Source organism: Notothenia coriiceps, unplaced genomic scaffold (genome assembly GCF_000735185.1).
Source record: "Notothenia coriiceps isolate Sejong01 unplaced genomic scaffold, NC01 NC01_scaffold00000339, whole genome shotgun sequence".
Classification (NCBI taxonomy): Eukaryota; Metazoa; Chordata; class Actinopteri; order Perciformes; family Nototheniidae; genus Notothenia; species Notothenia coriiceps.
This window is the reverse complement of record NW_011333040.1, coordinates 14,581,054-14,600,520: the sequence shown is the minus strand read 5'-3', so window position 1 is coordinate 14,600,520 and position 19,467 is coordinate 14,581,054. Positions and strand designations below refer to the sequence as shown.

The following is a 19,467-nucleotide window of genomic DNA, read 5'->3' as shown; positions in this document are numbered from 1 at the left end:
TTCTTTTTCCATAACAGATGGGTATGTTTTGGTGAACAGGAGACACTTATTTTACTGTTTTAATGGCTTATCAAGAACTCAAACACAACATCTTGGTGTCATTCTGGACAGCTCTCTCATCTGCAACCCGCATACAAAACATCACGATTCTTTGTACTGTCTTAAAACCTTTCCTTGGAATAAGTTATGAATTGTAAGGTGTCCTTGGGTGCTTTGAAAGGCGCCCCTAAATAGAATGAATTATCAATATTATTTATTATCTGAAACGATGTAATAACTTTTAAAACTTTTTCCAGTCACTTGCCCCATGCATTCAGCAGCAGCAGGTCATTCACTTTGATTTGATCCCGTTATGAAATGTCATCATTTCGACAATAAATAAATGCTACATAAACGTTATCTTGCACATTTTATCTATCCATCTCCGTTTCTAACTTTCAATAATATATTGCGTGCGGGGGCGGGGCCTCACAGACACGCTGCATCTCTCTCTTGCTCACAGACATGCTGCAGCGCTGTGCAGTGTGCACAGTTCTGCCGGTAATGAATATTACATTTTGTGAGGAAACTTTTCCACAAAAATTTCAATAAGTATTCCAAAATGTATTCACTTCAGGTTTACGAAAGTAACTGTTATCAGGTTACTCGTTTTTTAAATGTAACGCCAGCTGAATACAGTTAGCCTACTTGATTTTTGTATTCTGACTACGTAACGCCGTTACATGTATTCCGATAAAACCAAACCCTGCTTCTAGGCTACTGTCCCGCATGCGGCTCCTGCCTCTCTGTTGGACTCTGTCGCAGCGGGGCTACTGCTTTGCTGCGGAGTGCATAAAGCAGACTCTTCACAACGAAGGATCACTTCTTCTTCTTCAAGGCAGGGAAGGTTTCGAAGTAAGCAGTCTACTGTCCCGCAGCTGCTGCCTCTCTATTGGACTCCGCCCCTTCACAATAAGCACCTTACTCACTAGACGTTGTAAAACAGACAATGGGTGGGGGGCGGATGAGAATGTCTGGCCGGCCGGATGTGGCCCGCGGGCCGCCAGTTGGTTGTCACTGGCCTACAGGTTCACCGTGGTAATAATAACTTACTCTGAAGTAGCTGTGCAATAATGTTCTTAATTATTGCTAAATGTTCGCATTTCAATAAAGCCATGCATTTTGGAGTCTCATATTATAATTACGATCATGTATAGGATCAATATATATTGCTTAATATTAATATTAATTGTTTATGTAGGCCTAATCCTTATTAGCGTGCATTATATGAACAATGTAATCTAAAATATTTTACTAACCACATTGTTGAAGCTGATGTTACATTTCAGTGAATGTGTGTGTGGATTTCTTAATACTTTTGATATGTCTAATGCTTGAATACAAGATCATAATTTCAACATTTCAACTGTGTCTCACTCTGGTTTGTGTGTCTAGCCTTGTGCATTTGAATGTGCTATAATATAATGGATATTACAAAAGAGTTTCTGAAAGTTCAGACCTTCCTTGGAAACTCAGACTGACTATACTTGTTAGTCAGTCCCAAATAGTTTTGTGTAATCCTCCAAGATGAACATAATTGCCAAATTTAAAAGGATACTTATTCAACACATAATGGTAGCCTACAAAATGAACGGTGTGGTGGTTTGGGTGAGTCAAACTCCGGTCTGACTTTGTGTCAGTCCGCCACCTATAGGCCTAAACTGCTAAAACTATGATAGCCGCCATGTTTGTAGGCTCAAACGAGGGACATTATAGTTCACGGTCTGTTGGGAAAACAGGAATAATATTTCACAATAGTATTGAAAAAATGTCTTTGGCTAAAACTAATCAAACCTCATTAATATTTTCGTGACACACATTAGGGGATTCAGGACGGTCTATGGTTTTGTACATAATTTGTATCAAATGAACATTTTTTCCTCCAAATTATACAAATATTCCATATATTATTTTTAGATATTGTGGGAAATAAGGTCACAACAAAACGGCCTGCTCCATGTCAAACAAGAAACTTCTGGATAATGTAAAAAGATAATTTAAAAAGAAAGCCAGATAAGCTACAGCATATTCCGAAAAGTGTCCAAAACGTGTTTCGTTTATGTCGTCCAAAAAAACCCTGCTGTCCTTAAATGCAGCATGACGTAGGCGGGGAGAGGGGGACGTGCGTGGGGCCATGCGTAGTGAAACCCTGAAACCCGCCCCTTCACAATAACCCCCAACCTACAAAATGACTAATGCTGTGTAGGAGCTGTGCTGTTGTAACATTTGAAACTGCGTTGAGTGGAAACACTCAGGGCTCACTTCCACAGTAACTCGACCTGAGGTTTTTCATTCCTCTGCTGCTGTTCCGGGCTCAGGTTATCTCTAATTGCTACGAGGACACTGACGTGACATTCATTCATCCACAACAACAATGGCAGCACAGGATTTTAATTTCCTGCTCGCGACGGATTCGTATAAGGTGAGTGGACCTGTTCTCCTTTTCTGTTCCGCTTTTGATCTATTTCGGGTTGTTCTCCTTATTGAATTGAAATGAAACAGTTTGTTTAGGAGTCACCTTCCATTCAGTGTTCCACTACAACCCGCTTCACATCACGAGTGACTTAACGTCCGCCAGTCCCTTTGGCTAAGCCGAGTGTTGTGAATGTTAGAGTTGTAGTTAGTGGCTAAACACCTTTTTATACAGTAGGGTACATATTGAAAGTAAGGCGACAGCAGCAGTTTTATAATGCTATCGTTGTGCTCGTGTTGTGCTCTTCAGTCAGACAGTAGCAGAGGATACAGCGGGTAAAGTCCAGCACGCAGTCATTAAACAACATGAACCCACCTATCTGTACATATTCTGATGTCACTGTTGCCTAGTTCCCAGGCTTCGTTTCCCCTGAAACTATTCTTCACACTTTACTGTAACTTTACTTTAAAGATGTTTTAGTTTAAGCTTAAAAGCCTGTTAATGCTTAGTTTAGTTAATACATACTAGCTGTGAGTATATCTCCCTACATAATCCATAACACGGCTAAGAAGTAAGAACACTTATTTGGTGATTATTGAATTGGCATAATCAGACTTTATCGTAGAAACATCGCAGTTTAGTTTCGTGCATGAAAGAGCTCCACCTTTCAATTTTTGTTTAGCTTTCAGTTTCATTTAACTCAATTGGATACTTAAATCCAGAGGTGAAAAAAGAACTCAGAACTTGTACTTAAGTAAAAGTAACCTGAGTGTAGGAACATACTCTGTTACTAGTAAAAGTCCTGTAATCAAAATGTTACTCAAGTAAAAGTACAAAAGTATTGGCATCTAAATATTCTTAAAGTACCAAAAGTAGTCATGCAGATTGGCCCATTAAGAGTGTGTGTATTTGTATAGGTTTATCTTATTTGTTTTTTTATTTGTTGGGGGGTGTTTAGTTGTGGGATGGATGTNGAAAAGCTGGAGGCCGGAAAAGAGTGAGACAGGTAGCGCGCAAAAGTAAATCTGTCTGTCTTGCTCTCGTTCTGTCTCTCGTACCACTCTCGGTTCCACTTTTACTTTTGCGCGCTACCTGTCTCACTCTTTTCCGGCCTCCAGCTTTTCCTGCTGGAGCCCGCCGCTTAAAGGTGGGGGGCGCGGACCGGCCATTGAGCCCATAGAGTTAAAGGTGGTGGACTGTAACCTGTAAAATCCATAGATCTAGGAGGTTCCCTAGTGGCCGTTAGCTGTAAAAATCCATAGATTAGCCGCACCGTTATATAAGCCGCAGCGTCGAAAAATGGGAAAAAAGGCGCGGTTTATAGTCCGAAAATTACGGTAATTTATATTGTATTATACTCTACTGAGTTTTAGTTCTACACTCATCATGATAACAAACACATTATAACGCCCTACTTTACAACAACACAACTGCAGCTTAGTTTGGGATATCAAGCTTAAAACATTTACTAAATTAAACAGGTATACTGTTTTATAATATGGTACCTTTACATTTTCTGGGTGTATTAGACCATTGTGGGAAGTGTTGCAAAACAATTGTTTATGTGTCTTTTTTTACCTTGAGTTATCAAATATTTGATATGCTAAAACAAATATTACTGTATGTTTTCCTCTCAATTTCTCAATATACCACTATATTAAAGGTGGGGTAGGTCATTTTGGAGAAACCAGCTCGAGTGCTAGAATTTGAAAATACACAGCCGAAAAAAAATCTGCTACTTCCTTACAGAGCCCCTCCTCCAACACACACGAACGCGCACATGACCAGCTGGTTTCTCAAACTTACCTACCCCACCTTTAATTCAGAAGTGTACTTTAGAGGGGTTACAGGAAAAGCGATGTTGCAATCATATCTCAAATGCACTTGACCCCTGCATGCTGTGAAGTGTTGGAGGAGAGGAACTAATTTTTCCATCATCCCAGATTATGTATGACATTGTGGGAGTATTCCAGGAGTGGAAAGGACCTTTAACCATCCACTTGTGTGTTTGGTAAGGTAAGGTACGTTTATTTATATAACACATTTTCCGACACAGAGGCAATTCAAAGTGCTTTACATCATCATTAACACTTAATAAGAAGACAACAGAAAGGAACACAATAAATTAACATAATGGAATAACAGATTCATAAAAAACATGCACAAAAGAGATACAGAATAGTTTAAAAACAACATTGTAAATACGGTAGGTGCTGAAACAAGTTAAAAGACTTCTGGGTAGGCAGCTGAAAAAAGTAGGCTAGTGTTTTTAGCCATGACTTAAGAGAACTCAGCGTTGGTGAAGTGGGGAGCATAAAAACTAAAAGCAGCTTCGGTGTGTTTAGTTCTGAGCCCCCGATGATCTCAGAGCTCTGGGTGGCTCGTAACAGAGCAGCATGTCGGACATATATTGGGGTCCCAAACCATTTAATGCTTTATAAGTTAGCAATAAAATGTTGTGTGTGTGTGTGTTGTGCTCTCCAGACGTATGGAATGGGCGGTGAGAACCTCCGCAGCCTGACAGAGAAGCTGCGTGCCGTGGCCCACACCCTCCAGATGGGCATCCAGGGCCGCTGGCGCCTCAACAGCTACGATGGCCGCAGCACCACCAAGCTGCCTGCCGTCATTCTGCAGATGGTAGTGGAGCTCATCACATCTGCCAAAGGACTCTTCTCTTTGCTCAACAGGTTGGTAAAGAGGGAGTTATCTAACCGTTATATATATACAGCACTCGAAATGCTATTCTTTCTGCAGGTATTTTTCACACAGGAAAGTTTCTCTGCTGTTTATTATTCAAAGAGAGAGGCTGTAGATGTTGTTACTGAATACAAAAATAATGGCTATGGGTTAAAATTATTTAGAGGTTTAGCCATTGTATGGCAATGTTTTGGTCTATGCATTGACTTGCTGTTTACCTGTAGCCCAATTAGAAATAAGACACCTCTTCCTTTAAAGTTTCCCCCTCTCTGTTATTCTTATTCTAAGATGTCATTGTTCCTTTCATTTAACAGTGTGACATAACATCTTTGTTCTTGCTTTCAGGAAATCCTCCCTGTCTCTAGCCAGACTTATTTGAAATGTAATCTCTGTTTTGCCAGGTATCAGTTTTCCCAGCTCAGTGGATGCACCTCCACCAAGAACATATTCAACTACTGCAGACATCTGGGAGAGATTGTCCACAAGGTTGGTCCATTCATGGCTTTAATCGATTATTCACAACACTCTTGTGTGACATTAACACTTACAATCTGTCCATCAAATGGCTGCCTTTACATTGTAATTAAATGGCCAGTTTAGGAAATGCACATTTGTTCATGAGAACAAGGTGTTTATCTTAAGAGGAACCACACATAAATAACCTTGTTTCTAGTTGTGTTGTCATGCACACTACATTTCCAAAGAGGAAGTACTACCTGTTTGATTACTTTTTTAAATCACCCCCCGAAAAGCAGCACGAATACCAGAAGCACCAACATACCTCAGGTCCTCAGCTAAGCCTGAGTAATGAATTCTTTATCTTTGCATTCCTAGCATTTTTGTAGTCGGCTGTACCTTGAAGAAGCTTAGGTTGGAAGGATTACCACAGAGGAGGGCTGCGTTCTGTTTGCGTTTACCTCTTCATGGAAATGTGTGAAAGAAATGGAGGGAGAGTCGGTGTTCATTAACAAAACAAGGGTGAAAAGTGATTATAAGTAGTAGAAAAGTACAGGCCTGAATATGTTCTAGTGCCTAGGGGGAGGCGGGATGCAAGGAGGGAGGGAAGGGCAGAGCGGGAAGCAAAGGGGAAGGCAGAGAAAGGAGGAGGAGACTGAAAGAGGGATTGCACCGACTTTTTAAATGACTTCTGACTTCTGAGGGAGTGTTGCTGGATGACCAACAGAGCAACAGACGGTGAGAGACTATTAGGGGTACTACAGTGACTCCGGGGATAAAAAAAACACCTGACAGAAGTGAAGAAGACAAAAAGATGAACAGAAGGAGAGATAATTAAAGAGGTAAGTAGGCAGTCAGAAGCTGTGGGCGAAAGAGAAGTGTCAGTATTTAGAGCAGTTTATATTTAGTCCTCTATAGCCAGCTTTGGACGCCTACCCCGCACGACAGGTAAAGTTCTCAGCTCTTTGATTGGATAACCCCCCGCAAGGTGACGCTTCTGCTTTAGCTGCTTTTTCCCTTAGCTTAAAATGACTTAACAGAACTAAGTATATTTCTTGCCTGATGGTTTTTAGTTAAAGTTGTGCAAAAGAAAGAATAATTTGGATAGCTCTGTTGTTTAAGGGGTTGATAATAATGTGAGCGATTATTCAAACTTCATATGATATCTATTATAACCGTACGTGGATGGTTTGAACCAGAGTCAGCATGTGATAAAGGAGAGTTGTGGTTTTTGTGTCGGTGTACAGTAACTTTATTCTTATTGACCAGGGGGAGGAAGGAAGTATGGGTTTCAAACGTATTGAGCCTGTTGACTCTGATAGGATGTTTTTTTCACGGCGAAATGATTCCGATTTCCGCCTGCTGACTGTTGTTTTCATTCATAGTCTCCTTGGCACTCTGTTGTCAGTCCCTCTCAGAGGTTGAGCATTGTCTGGTAATGTCTTGCTACTGTTTGCTCAATTCCTGCTAACTTTGGTGCTGTGTTTCTGTATAGGTGTGTTTGTGTGTGTGTGTAGGTGTTTTAAAGGTAATAATTACTGTCCATTAAGATGTAGAGAGAGAATATTCCCAGTGAGTTAAGGCTAATTTCATTTAGTTTTGGCATGTCGATCAAACATTTTGTAAACTTTCAACTGTCTTCTCTCTGTTAAGCATTACCTTCACAAAACGTAACTGGAGATACAATCTGCATTGTAGCTGTTTTGGCAGGTGCTGTGTCATTCATTCAGCTAAAGGTCGGTCTTGGACAGTGAACAAGCCCTCATACCTGTTCAACAAGACAAGAGAAAATGAAAGTTCAAATAATGTTGGTTCAGCTGTCATCATAGCATTATTAACCTGCGGTTACAGGCCGGAGAACACATGTAGCATGTACTTTATAACTGTATGACATTACATAAGCATATGTGTGTGTCCTTATATCATCAGCATTGTATGGTTGACCATTGCTAAAACACATTAGTATAGTCATGGCTTCTCAAAATGTGCTCCTGGCTAATCGAGGCCGGTGTCATGTCCGCGCGTTCTGTGACGTCTTTGACTTGCTATCAGAAGCCCGTGGCTTCTTCATGACGTCCTTTTCTGTAGAACTGCTTTCGCAGAAGCTACACCACATCTTTCAAACCAATGAAAGGACTTTTATTCCCAGCGTTTCTGTGTGTTCTCGCACCCCGAGGGTGATCAAGGTCAGTAGTCAGCTGGTGATTTTGGGATCCCACTGTGAGGTTGTTGTGTCATCGTTTTGCAATACGCACACACTCAGTCTGCTTAGAACCAGCCGAGCAGCAAGCAAAGTCCAGGAGACCGGGCGGAACAGAGAGAGGGCTACACTGTGAACTTGGATTTGAGAGCAAACAATGTATTTCAAAGCATTTCATTAAGGTATGTGAGTTTTTTTGGTGATTTAAACAAAAAAGGAAAAGGAGAACATTTGTTGCAAAATCTTACCTTTAAAAATATGTCTGACATAAAAACCTTCACCTGAAAATGCAACTTCAAGTGACTTCAATGTTCAACTCACAATTACAGAACTAGGAGTGCCTGAAACAGTGTTTCTTTGTTTAAAAGTGGACATGATGATTATGTAATGAAAAACAATGGACATACTGTTGTCCAATATGCAATTAGCAACATATTTCTGCTATTTGAGGACTTGTTTAGAAGTCCAGGGTGAATAATGAGAGGCTTGACAATAGATGGGAGAGATATTGAGGGGACTGTACTTCAAACTGAACCTGACAAATTAAGAAAGAGGCCTCATCTATGTAAGTTGTCAGAAGTGAATAACTTATTATTATATATGCTGCTGAAAAACATTGCACACGCACAATTCAATGTTGAGAGGAATGCTAAGGCAAGGACAACAACATGGACAGGGTAGGAAGATTTGGACAGCAACACAAGGAGCAGATGTCAAATGAATCTTCTGTAATGTCTCCCAGTCTTTTTATAGCAAGTGTGTGTGACCTGTTGGCAAATACAAAATATCCACTGGTTCACGATCAAGTATGTAAACATACACCGGAGACAGAACATGATGGGGCTTGTCTTGACAAGGCTTTTGATTCATTAGAAAAGCAAAGGAAATCTGTTTCGATTGGGTCTAGAGCATTCTGGGTTATTACTTCTCTGTGTGTTTTGTGCATCACAGTTTCAGCCTTTTTGTACATGTGTGTCCATGCATGCCTTTGTGCATTCTTGTTGTCCGCTTTTTTCCAAGTGTTACACCCACATAATAGCTTGTCTTTGTTTCCTAGACAACTATAGAGAGAGAACAGCTTTCAGGCACAGATCGCTGCTGTAAAGTTAGCTCACCACCTGATCGAGCCACACACGGCCTTCACAGCACAACACAAGACTTTATTATCAAGTGAACTAGACGTACGTTACCTAGCTGCACAGATGAAGGCAATGTGTTAAACACTTTTCACCCTTTATGACAATGTTGCAAAGCACAGCTGTTGTCATTTACCAAAAAAGGGATCTGAAAGGTTCTTTTCTCAGAAACCTATTATAATAACATGAATCTTAGTGCAGCACATTCTGCACGGCTTTGTCTGCCATTCATTGATGGGGTGTGTTACTGTTGTGGCTAATAAATAACTACTGTTGCTACAATGTGATGGAGTAAAAGGTCAGATTTTAAAGTCATTCTCTGGTATGAACTAGTCGTTCTGTGGTATGAACATGTGTCCTGTTCATTTTGGCGCAGTTGCTCAAGAAGGTTCATATAATTAAATCATTGTTTTTTCTTTATTGATCATACTGTAAGAATAGGTTGTTACGAATGCCGTATTTTAATGAGGGTTGTTTGAACACCCAGAGTTTAAATGTGATATGATCTTGTAACCCTTTCTTGTCTTTAGGTATGGGAGAAGTTAAAGTGGTTTATATCTAGAGGCTGTTTGGATGGATTTGACCGTTTATACATCTTCTGTTGCAAAACCTGAGGGGTTTCTTCAGGTTCTTCAAGAACAGCAGCAGTTTTTTTTCTTCGAGTGACATATTTTAGTTAATATTTTATCGACTGAGAAATGAATAGAAGGAAGTATGAACATGCTGCAGGCTGTCAGGGACTAAACATGTCCAACCCACAGCTCCTCTTCTCACATCCTCATCTCTTTTATTCTCTGCTGGTGTCCCTGCCTTAACAATGAAACACTTTGACCTAAATGCAAAGGCATCAAATGCTTCATATCAATGCGTGTGTGAAAATGGTATATGTACTGTAAAACTGATGGATATACAAAGTGTTTTTTTAATACTTGTTACTTCATACTTGATGTTAATGCGCTCTAGACTTTTGTGAAATAGGTTCAATTAAATCAGAAAGGGATTAGGGTTGAATGTATTTGTGGTTGTGAGTACATGTTTCATGGCAGAAGTATACCTGTCACACAACTCACAATCTCAATGTGTCATTTCCTTTTAAAAAGAAATGCGGAACAGGTTGTGATGTTGTGGGGAAGCTTCCAGCAGCTCGAAATACAATTGAAAAGCACAGGTGTGGATATTGCCTAAAAAGCAATGGTGAGATGCTGGAAATAAGGAGGTGTTACTAATGAGGCGAAAGCAGAAATGATTAAGGGTGCAGTAGGAAGTGCCAACAAGATTTAAAACTCTCGGTTGCCACTACTCAGCTACTAAATCACACTTAGTGGAGGATCTCGCAAAGTACTGAGATTTTCTGTTCTTGGATTAAACCACTGTTTCAGTATTTGTAACCATTTTTAAACGGTGAATCCTGCTGACATGTAGCGTAACATTACTTGCTTAACTTGCTTTGCCATAGTTGAACAACAATCATTTTTATTTCCCTAATGTATTATCCATTGGACGGATTGCAATTAAATACTTCTCAGACATCGATGGTCCTCATAGGATTTAGCATCAAGCACTACCATAAGGTTAACATGTAGCCTAACGTTAAATGTGTAAACAACTATCGGACAAATTGCTCTAAAATGTTGTACAATGTTTAATGTTCCCTCTATGATGAACTGTAATAACTATGGAAGTGTTTAATTGGTTCAATGCCCTGGTGTATGACCAAATGCCTCGGCTTTACGTTTTTTAATGCTGCTAATTACTGTAGCAAATGTAAGCATGCTTGCATCAGTAATAGCAATTGTCATTGCGAGCATGTTAGCATGGGGACATTAGCATTTAGGTCGAGCATTACTGTGACCTACAGCAGCCACACAGAGTTGCTCAGGGAAGTGGATTCTTATCGTTCTTTCTTGCAATTTTGTCTATGGCATTATGTGGCACAAACACTGTGGTGTAAATAAATATATAAATCGGGTTCTGCATATCTCAAGCAGTCACACTCAAAAGCAAAACAAACACCAAGTGGCCAGTTGAAGTGGCCAGCAGTCATGACATCAACTTCTCCAAGTCCTCCCCCCTCCCCTTGTCACAGCCTTTAATTAGCCCAGAAAACCAACCGTGTTCTCTGTTGATCTCTCGTTACATTTCACAGGGATTAGTTTCCCCTTACAATCCTTTATGTAACTCATCACATCATCAGGCCTTGCAAATAAGCTATTCTTCGCTGTGTAAACATCTACCCTCTTCCTTTTTTACCCTTCATCTTAAGATAAGATAAGAGGTACTTTATTGATCCTAAATTCAAAACCTCCCCCTCATTTATTTGGTTCCCAGGCCCAGTCAGGCGCGTTCTCGTTTAGTTTCTGTTAGTACCCCATAGTGCCTTTTAGGAGCACCTTTCACTCAACCACGGATTAGGCTGTTTAGTTTCACTGATTCTAGTAACTGTGAAATTGACCACAGGAAGTGTGTTTTACATGCACGTGTGCTTGTGGGGATTATTGTCAGCCCTCGGGTAATGTGGACATTGCACTCCACAAAATTAATTGCCCTCTTGCTGTTCTGCACATTTCATAGAATAGCCTAAATGCTTAATTTCATTTTTTTTTACAATTAGGATAAGAGCGTCTAACAAGTAACATGTAATTATACAAAAACGCTGCTCTGATACCCAGTAAAATACCAGTGAAGATCTGAAGTGATGACTCATTTTCCTATGGATACCCTTTGGCCTTTCACTTCCTGACTCATGCTGTGAAGAGGAAATAGGACATGCGTTTTGAGTCAGACTGTCCCATTTCCACAAATCAATTACAGCTGGCGTGTCATTTTGGTACGTTTTTTAGATGGAACTAATGCCATGTTGTTTCAATCATCGTTTAGGATACCACTGTCTATGAAAAGGAGAAGGACATCATATCTGAAGTGAGTATTTGTGTAATTTTGCGGACTAAACTACACTTATAGTTATTTCAGTGTCCTTTTTATTTTGTGAACGATTGAATGAGATATCTTGATGATAAATGGTGTTTCTTTTGTATTCTCTAGTGCCGTCAGTTGGTGTCGGTGTGTGATGAGATCCTGAGTTTGAGCCCTGAGAATCTTCTTACCCACAGTGCTCAGCTGGAGAGTGTGGACCTAGTGCCTGTGTCACCTGGTGATCATCTGGTAAAGCCTCTTTGCTCTAAATAACTGACCTTTTGTTTTTGATAAATGTGGACATCTTGGGGCAACACTTGATCAACGTTTTATTCATGGCATTTTCACATTTCTTGGGGCATTTGTTCCCTTTGCCACCCTTTTTTATTTCTGACACTAACTCTACTTTTTACAGCATTACAGTAACTTTACCAAATATAAGAACATTTTACTCTCATGCTTTTGATTATAATTGATATATTTGATATATTTCACAACCAAAAAAGTGAAATATTCCCTCGTCCCTTCTCAACTGGAAAAACGTGTTGATTCACGATTTTTATTTTTATCTGACGGTAAACTTTTGTTTTTTTAGTTTCAGACTTACTTTATCTTATAACCTGAAATACTGTGATATGTATTTATTCAACTTTTCAAAATGAATCAAGAAAATAATCATGGATTTAATCAATAAGGAAAGCTTTAACAAGATAAGATAAAATGCACCTTTTTAATCCGCTAATCAATCTCAGAAGTCAGAGCAGCGACACTTCTAGGAGTCTAACACAGGACAGGAATTCTTGATTCACCGTTATTAGCTACATATGCTTAATACATTTGTAAAATTGATAATGATAATCAGCAATCAGATATCTTTCCTGGTCTCCTCTGGGTGTTTCCTTTTTTGTTCGTCTCATCTGTGCAGCATCTGACCATCTCATCATTGCCAGGGTTTTAAAAATCCTGTGACCATGTTATCACTTTAGCCGCTTCTTAAAAATTAACACATTCAAATTGTTCTTATCTTCTTTTACTCTCTCTATCATTTTCAGTATTCATTTTCTGCCTTCATCTCTGCCTGAAGTCTTCCATTATCGTTTGGATTCACTCATCTCTTCTTTCACCTAACTCAAGGTTCTCCCTCTCTACCCGCCTCTCCTCTTGTCTTAATGCTTTAGCCTTCAGTCAGTACATTCAGTAAAGCAATTATAACTCTCCTCTCTGCCTGTTATTTGCATAATATAGTGTGCTTTTAGTTTATTTTTAAGTATGCATTTGTCCAATTTGTTTACCCCTTTGTGTGCTCAGCCCATTAGGTAAAAATCTCCCATGTTAGATGATAATAGCAGTCCAATTTCCTGGTGCTCGCTCTCTCGCTCGATTGGCCTTCATAATCATCCCCAGAGTGTTGTCTTGAAAGCAGATTTGTCAGCTCTCCTTCCTTACCTAGCCAAGCTTCAAGTAGTTTGCATCTATGGATACGTAATTGCGTGTGTCTCTGGGTGGTTGCAGGTGTGTGAACGGAGCAGGTTGTAGCTAAACTGTTGGGAGAACTTCTTCACAATTTGTATTTACTGTAGTGGAAGAAAGTAATTTCAATAAATGGGCTCAACTTCTAGCAACAAAACATGATGATCCTTGGCTGATGGAGAGGATTTGATTGAAACACATCAGAGTTGAATGAAAACATGTTTAAAGTAATAGGACTAAAGACGGAAGAAAAGAGCAGTAATGCCAGAATAATCATAATTCACTGAATGTAGAAAACATGACCCATAAGACAGTGCATCATTCATAAAGTAAATGGGAATCTAAAAGTAAATGCTTGCATTGTGTACATGCAGTGATAGGATGTGAGTAACAAATAGAATCACAGCCAATTTCCTTGTGCATTGCATGTAAATGTTTTGATTTAAAGCAGAGGAAGTCATGGTTTTATTCCTTTTATTAATGTACTGCATTGGTATAAGCTTCTCCTATTAGGACATATCGCATACAGTATATCACAACTGTGTTTTACAACACTGTGTAAACAGCGGCCTCCACTTACAGCATATTTGCCTTTACATTTTATATCCTGCAGTATAAATTATAAATAAAGAGGTTTAGTTTAACCAGATCTCTATGTAAGAGGCTCTTACTTATCTTAAAAGGACCTGGATTCTTTCAGCAAATGGGTTGATTTATAATGATAAACAAAGTGTACTAGTCTATTTAAGGGATGGGAGGAAATAGTGTTTTTGTCTCTGCTTGTTTTTAGTTTAAATCCATTAATGTGTCAGTTGCCATGTGATACATATTGATTATGTGATCTGGGCTTTCTGGGGTGAGACAAGTTGGCTTATGACTCAAAATAATCAATCAATAAAGGCTGATGGGTAATTACAGGCTGAACCATCAATACATCTGGAGACAGACATTAATATCCCCAAAGCCTCCATCAGAGATGACAGTAACAAGATATATCTATGTTTATGTGTCCATTTTGGTGACTCCTTTGACTCTGTGCGACATTTTGTATCACAAATTTGATGGTTTCACTGAAATTTGATTTCTCTGTTTTTCTCTCTCATAGGGTATTGAGATAACATCCACCAGCTCCAGTAACCACTTTGTGACCGGGACTGCTGCTGAGGTCAGACTCTCATTTACTTTCTCTGTAGACTCAGCCCACAAATCCACACGAAGGGTTAACCATCTCTGTGCTCTTAACCAATCCACTGCTACTCCTAAACTCCAGATCAAAAGGTTATCTTCTAACTATGATTTGTGTCTTTGTAAGAGCCATGTGGCTTGAGGTTACGACCAAACAGTTTCACATTGTTTTATTCCTGAACCGGTTCTGTCTTGTTAAAAAGTGCTCCGACTTGTCCGATCCTGAAGGAGATAACAGTTGTAATACTCGCTCACTCCTAAAGGAGGGTGAAGATCTGCTTTTGCACTTTTTCTGATTCTCTGATCTGGACGAAACTGGAAGTACATGTTCAGTTGTGAAAGTGTAAATAAGTTAAATCATCAGTTTTCCCATTTCCGGCTACACATCAACTCTTTTCTATGTTTGTGACAATAACATGTCATTTAGTGGGTTTGGTAATCATGTTTTCTTCTGCTATGCATACTCGAAGTATAACCCATTTTAATTTGGAAGCATGAGCTCTGGACTAAGCAGAAATCTTGGAAATCCCCTTGCAAGTACTTTTGTGTGACCCATTATCTTTCTTTGCATCACTGCTTTGAAATTAAAAGCAATCTGAGCCCTCGTGCTGCTGGCATTTATAAATATCAACTTGAGGCTGCTTGTTATTAATGCTGCGGACTGTGTGTAAACACAAACACATCTTTCAGTACATGAGAGTTGCATGTGTATTGTGGCATAATTATAAATAACAAGGTATCCATCCATTGTACTCTTATTAAAGTTAAAGATGGAGATAAACTGCAATAGAACACATTCTCCCCCTTATTTTAATTTGTTTATATGCCATTTGATTCAAGTAGACGATGAGACAAGTGACCTCTAAATATTTGTATAGTCACATTTATAGTAGCTTATCGTTAAACTGAATAAAACTAGGAAAAAAAAATCTTCCCATAGAAGGAGCAGAGTTACACAACCTTCTAAGAGAGCTGAAGATCTATTAGATAAAGAAAGCTTGTGTAATAAGCTCTGGAGCGATACAAAGATGGAGCAGTGTTTGTTTGGCAGAATAAGGAGGGCTTGTAAAAAGAGTGCGAGGGCAGTTCTCCTGTGAGACAGAAAGACGGAGATGTTATTTTTCCATGATGTCAACAGCAGAGTACCCTCGACTCCCTAGCTACTGAACTTACATCAGAACAGCAGACTGCTAAGGAGAGACTTGACCACCAGCCACACACACACACACACACACAGTACAGCCTCAGTGCATTATCTCGGTGCTGCCTCCCACAGAGAAACACCGAACAATTATACAATCAACCGGAGTACTGTTACTGTAAGGTTTCCACAAAGCCAGTTCAGGCTTATTTCTCATTAGCCTGGGTGATATAAGTTTATAGACTTTAAAGTACCATGGAAGCTATTCCTTTTATTACTTTCTGTTTTATTAATTAATCGTAGGCTATAATTTAAACAGAATTGTATGCTTTTTCTTAATTTGTCATGTTTTTCATCAAAATTAACCAAGCACAGACATTTCCAAAAGGATACATACAATGATGAAGTATTTAATTTTAGGGTCCTACATTGTACATGTTATAATTTATGATAAACTACCATGTCATAAGAACAACTATTACATTTATTTTAAATGTTTGGAAATGTCAGCATACACAAATTCGTCCATGATGTATGAAAAATGAAATATCCATACAAATGATATAGTGTTAGAAGAGTTGATGTCCTCATAGTTACAAAAAGAGTGTTCAACATTCCAATAATATCACAGCAATGCACAGTACAGCACTTCACTGAATATGTATGTCCTCACTCATTGCAAGTCACTGTGGATATTAGCATAAGTTGTTGTTAAATAAACTAATTCCGCTGGATTTTTGTTATTTTGATTTCTTATTTCTGTTGATTTTCCCTTCTATTGCAGTCTTCAGATGATGCCTATTTGAAGATTTTGGCCGGAGATGAGGTGATTCAAGTCAACGACCAGATAGTGGTGAGTTCAACAATACATACAGTATACAGAAGGCTGTAAATACATTATGTTTCACTGCTCCATTGAGTTGCATATCCTCTCAGTCTTATGTCTAAGCTACAAAGTAAATGAGACATCCCTGTAATAATAGATGTTCCTGCTAAAAGATCCCGTGTCTCATTCAATAACCTTCAAAGTGTAATAATTCTGTTTTGCTCCGTCAGGTGGGCTGGAGCAGAGCTAACCTTGTGAAGAAGCTGCAGGAGAATCCCAGCGGAGTGACTCTGGTCCTGAAGAAGATTCCTGGGTCAGTGCGACGCAGAAACCCACTCCGGCTCTCCTCCAGACAGGTCAGGCATCATTAGCAAATGAAAAGTGTGAATGTGCTGTATTTATTATATAGGAAACTGTGATTCGCTGCAGTGCAGTCCAGGAAATAAAAAATGGATGACTATCATCATGTTAGAAGTGTATTTTCCGAAACAAATGGATAGATTTTCATCATCGTTGCTTTTGAAATTCATGGTCCAAATAGTAAGATTTGTACAAAAGTAATATCAAATCATTCACAATCTCAAGTGCAGATTGAATAACTTGCAAAAGCTGTAGAAAATTAAAATGTAATTGATGTAATCATTCACTAAGACAAGAGAAGACATAACGTAATACATTATGTGACATTAACAGAATATCTTTATAATTCATTAACAGTTTAAGTTATAACATCATTGTGCTAGTAAAGTATCTTCACTCCAAACACCATTTTGACACAACACGAGGGAAACTGTGCATGAAATCACTGTATACCAGGATGAACAATTACTCACCCCACACAGGGACTTGAACATTTCTCAGGCATGATATTCTTCTTGTTACTCACACTTTGCCTCATGAGCTTGTGGGCCTGAAAACTTCATTTTGAAATTGTGCAATCAAGTTTGTGAAACCATTAGAAGGAGCCCCATGATAACAGTGTTATGTTTCACACGTACAATTTACATATTCTGCCACTTAGTCTCCGTTTAGGGTGATTACACCCAGGTTCAAACGTCCTATCATCCTTCAGAAATTGTCCTATTCACACATTTTGTGTCCAGGGAACCCAAAGCTCATCACGACAATCCCCTCCTCGATTTCCGTTCAACACTCAGTAGTCACTATGGCGACTGCTGTTTGTCTTTAATTACACACTGTCAATCAATCAATGTTTATTTATATAGCCCAATATCATAAATGTTACATTTGTCTCAGTGGACTTCACAGTTTGTACAAAATACCAGTATGAAAATACGACACCCTCTGTCCTTAGACCCTCACATCGTACTAGGAAATACTTCCAGAGAAAACCCCACAGTTTAAAGGGGAACATGGGAGAAACCTCAGGGAGAGCAACAGAGGAGGGATCCCTCTCCCAGGACGGACAGACGTGCAATAGATGCCGTGTGTAAATCCAAGAGATAATACATTTTGGAATGCAAATAAGAAACAAAATACTAGACTGTGCCCGCGGGAGAGAGACTACCGGTCAAGTTAATGTCACCCTCGAATGAAAGTAGTTGGGTATAGTTAATAGAAAGTCCGGAGAAACAAATCACAACACGTTCAAATATCCCCTTTTTAGAACAAAAACTATCATGAACTATGTCTACACAACCACAATCGACTGATCAGCCTCATCCAGATTTCACGCGACAACAAATTAAAAGAACCGTTGAAATTTCCTAGGAACGTACCTAGAGAACGTTAAATAATCGAAGACCCAAATAAGAGGTCAAACCCCATCCAATAACATCCGTCGATCCGGGAGGAAAATTTTCGAACACTTTAGGTGCAAACCAGGTACACCGCTTGGTCTCTATATTTTTTTGTTTATCTCCACCTGTCGATACATACCGAGAGTGACTTTCCTCGGTCCCTGGACTGCCTCTCGACGATGGGAGGTTTCTACCTCGCGAGCCCCAAGCGAGGAGCAGGAGCAGGAGGGGGGAATGGGAGGGAACGAATGGAGAGAAGGAAGATGGAGAAGGAGGAAAAGACCTGACTTTTTTTCACTCGTATGTATGCTTAGATGACTCCCACCGACGAGATTTGAACGATTTGACACAAACGACCCCATCACCTCATTCTCCGCCTACAGTACACACAAACTTATCGTACCGAAAAGGAGGAGTCCAGAGCGCGCGTGAGTCGAGACACCAAACCCTCTACTCTTTCTGTTGTGTGCTAGTGTGTGTGTGTGTGTTGTGTCGTGTGTGTGTGTGTGTGTGTGTGTGTGTGTTGTGTGTGTGTGTGTGTGTGTGTGTGGGTGCGTGGTGGCGTGGTTGTGTGTGGTGTGTGGCTGTGTTTGTGGGGGTGGTGTGTGTGTGTGGTGTGTGTGTGTGTGTGTGTGGTGTGTGGTGTGTGTGTGTTGTGTGTGTGTGTTGTGTGCAGCGAAGTCGATTAAGGTCTGTTTCCTCAACGATGAGGCACAGGGGTGGGATAGGGATTCCTACACGTCAATGCATACTGTTGCAAATCAAAACGACGCATATCCGAATCTGTACCAGCCCCTCGTGGAATGAACGAAGGAAGGACCAGACCAGACATGGAACACATGTAGAGTTACAAGGCTTATTGGCAAGGGGCTTTACAGAAAAACCACAGATAGCATGTGGTCCTAGACTCCAGCACCCGACTACGGCACAACGACGCCAGGACAACACGGACCCCTAGGAGATAGGACTCAAGGCACTTAGGCGCTCATGACCTAGGTACCAAAGGGACCCTAGGAATCAGGACTCCATGGATCCTGGACACGGACTAGAGATAGGACTCAGGCACCTAGACTAGGACCTGAAGCTCAGCACCGACTCTGACAGAGACGCAGGACGGACTGAGAGTGCTATTGTAAGGGACTACCGAGGGTGTCCCTGCCACAACTTAGGAGCACCTAAGTAGGAAGAATAATATCTGTGATCGGTAAGGTTTGTAACCAGAAAGGTTTGT

The 19,467-nt window shown here is 39.9% G+C and overlaps 1 protein-coding gene and 1 long non-coding RNA gene across 2 annotated transcripts in view; one reads left to right on the top strand and one right to left on the bottom strand.

Moving 5' to 3' along the window:
- cnksr1 (connector enhancer of kinase suppressor of Ras 1) overlaps positions 1-19,467 on the top strand; it is a 68,110-nt gene that overhangs the window by 37,368 nt on the left and 11,275 nt on the right. Inside the window, exons 3-9 of the mRNA XM_010772717.1 lie at positions 4,937-5,139; positions 5,551-5,635; positions 11,819-11,860; positions 11,984-12,103; positions 14,430-14,489; positions 16,435-16,503; positions 16,707-16,832. Coding sequence (XP_010771019.1) covers positions 4,937-5,139; positions 5,551-5,635; positions 11,819-11,860; positions 11,984-12,103; positions 14,430-14,489; positions 16,435-16,503; positions 16,707-16,832 — 705 coding nt within the window. The remainder of the gene's footprint in view (positions 1-4,936; positions 5,140-5,550; positions 5,636-11,818; positions 11,861-11,983; positions 12,104-14,429; positions 14,490-16,434; positions 16,504-16,706; positions 16,833-19,467) is intronic.
- The window catches only part of LOC104946821 (uncharacterized), a 6,662-nt gene continuing 1,742 nt past the window's right edge, over positions 14,548-19,467 (bottom strand). The window contains exons 2-3 of the long non-coding RNA XR_798500.1: positions 15,663-15,665; positions 14,548-14,559 (exon numbers count right to left, since the gene is read on the bottom strand). This is a non-coding gene — a long non-coding RNA (uncharacterized lncRNA). The remainder of the gene's footprint in view (positions 14,560-15,662; positions 15,666-19,467) is intronic.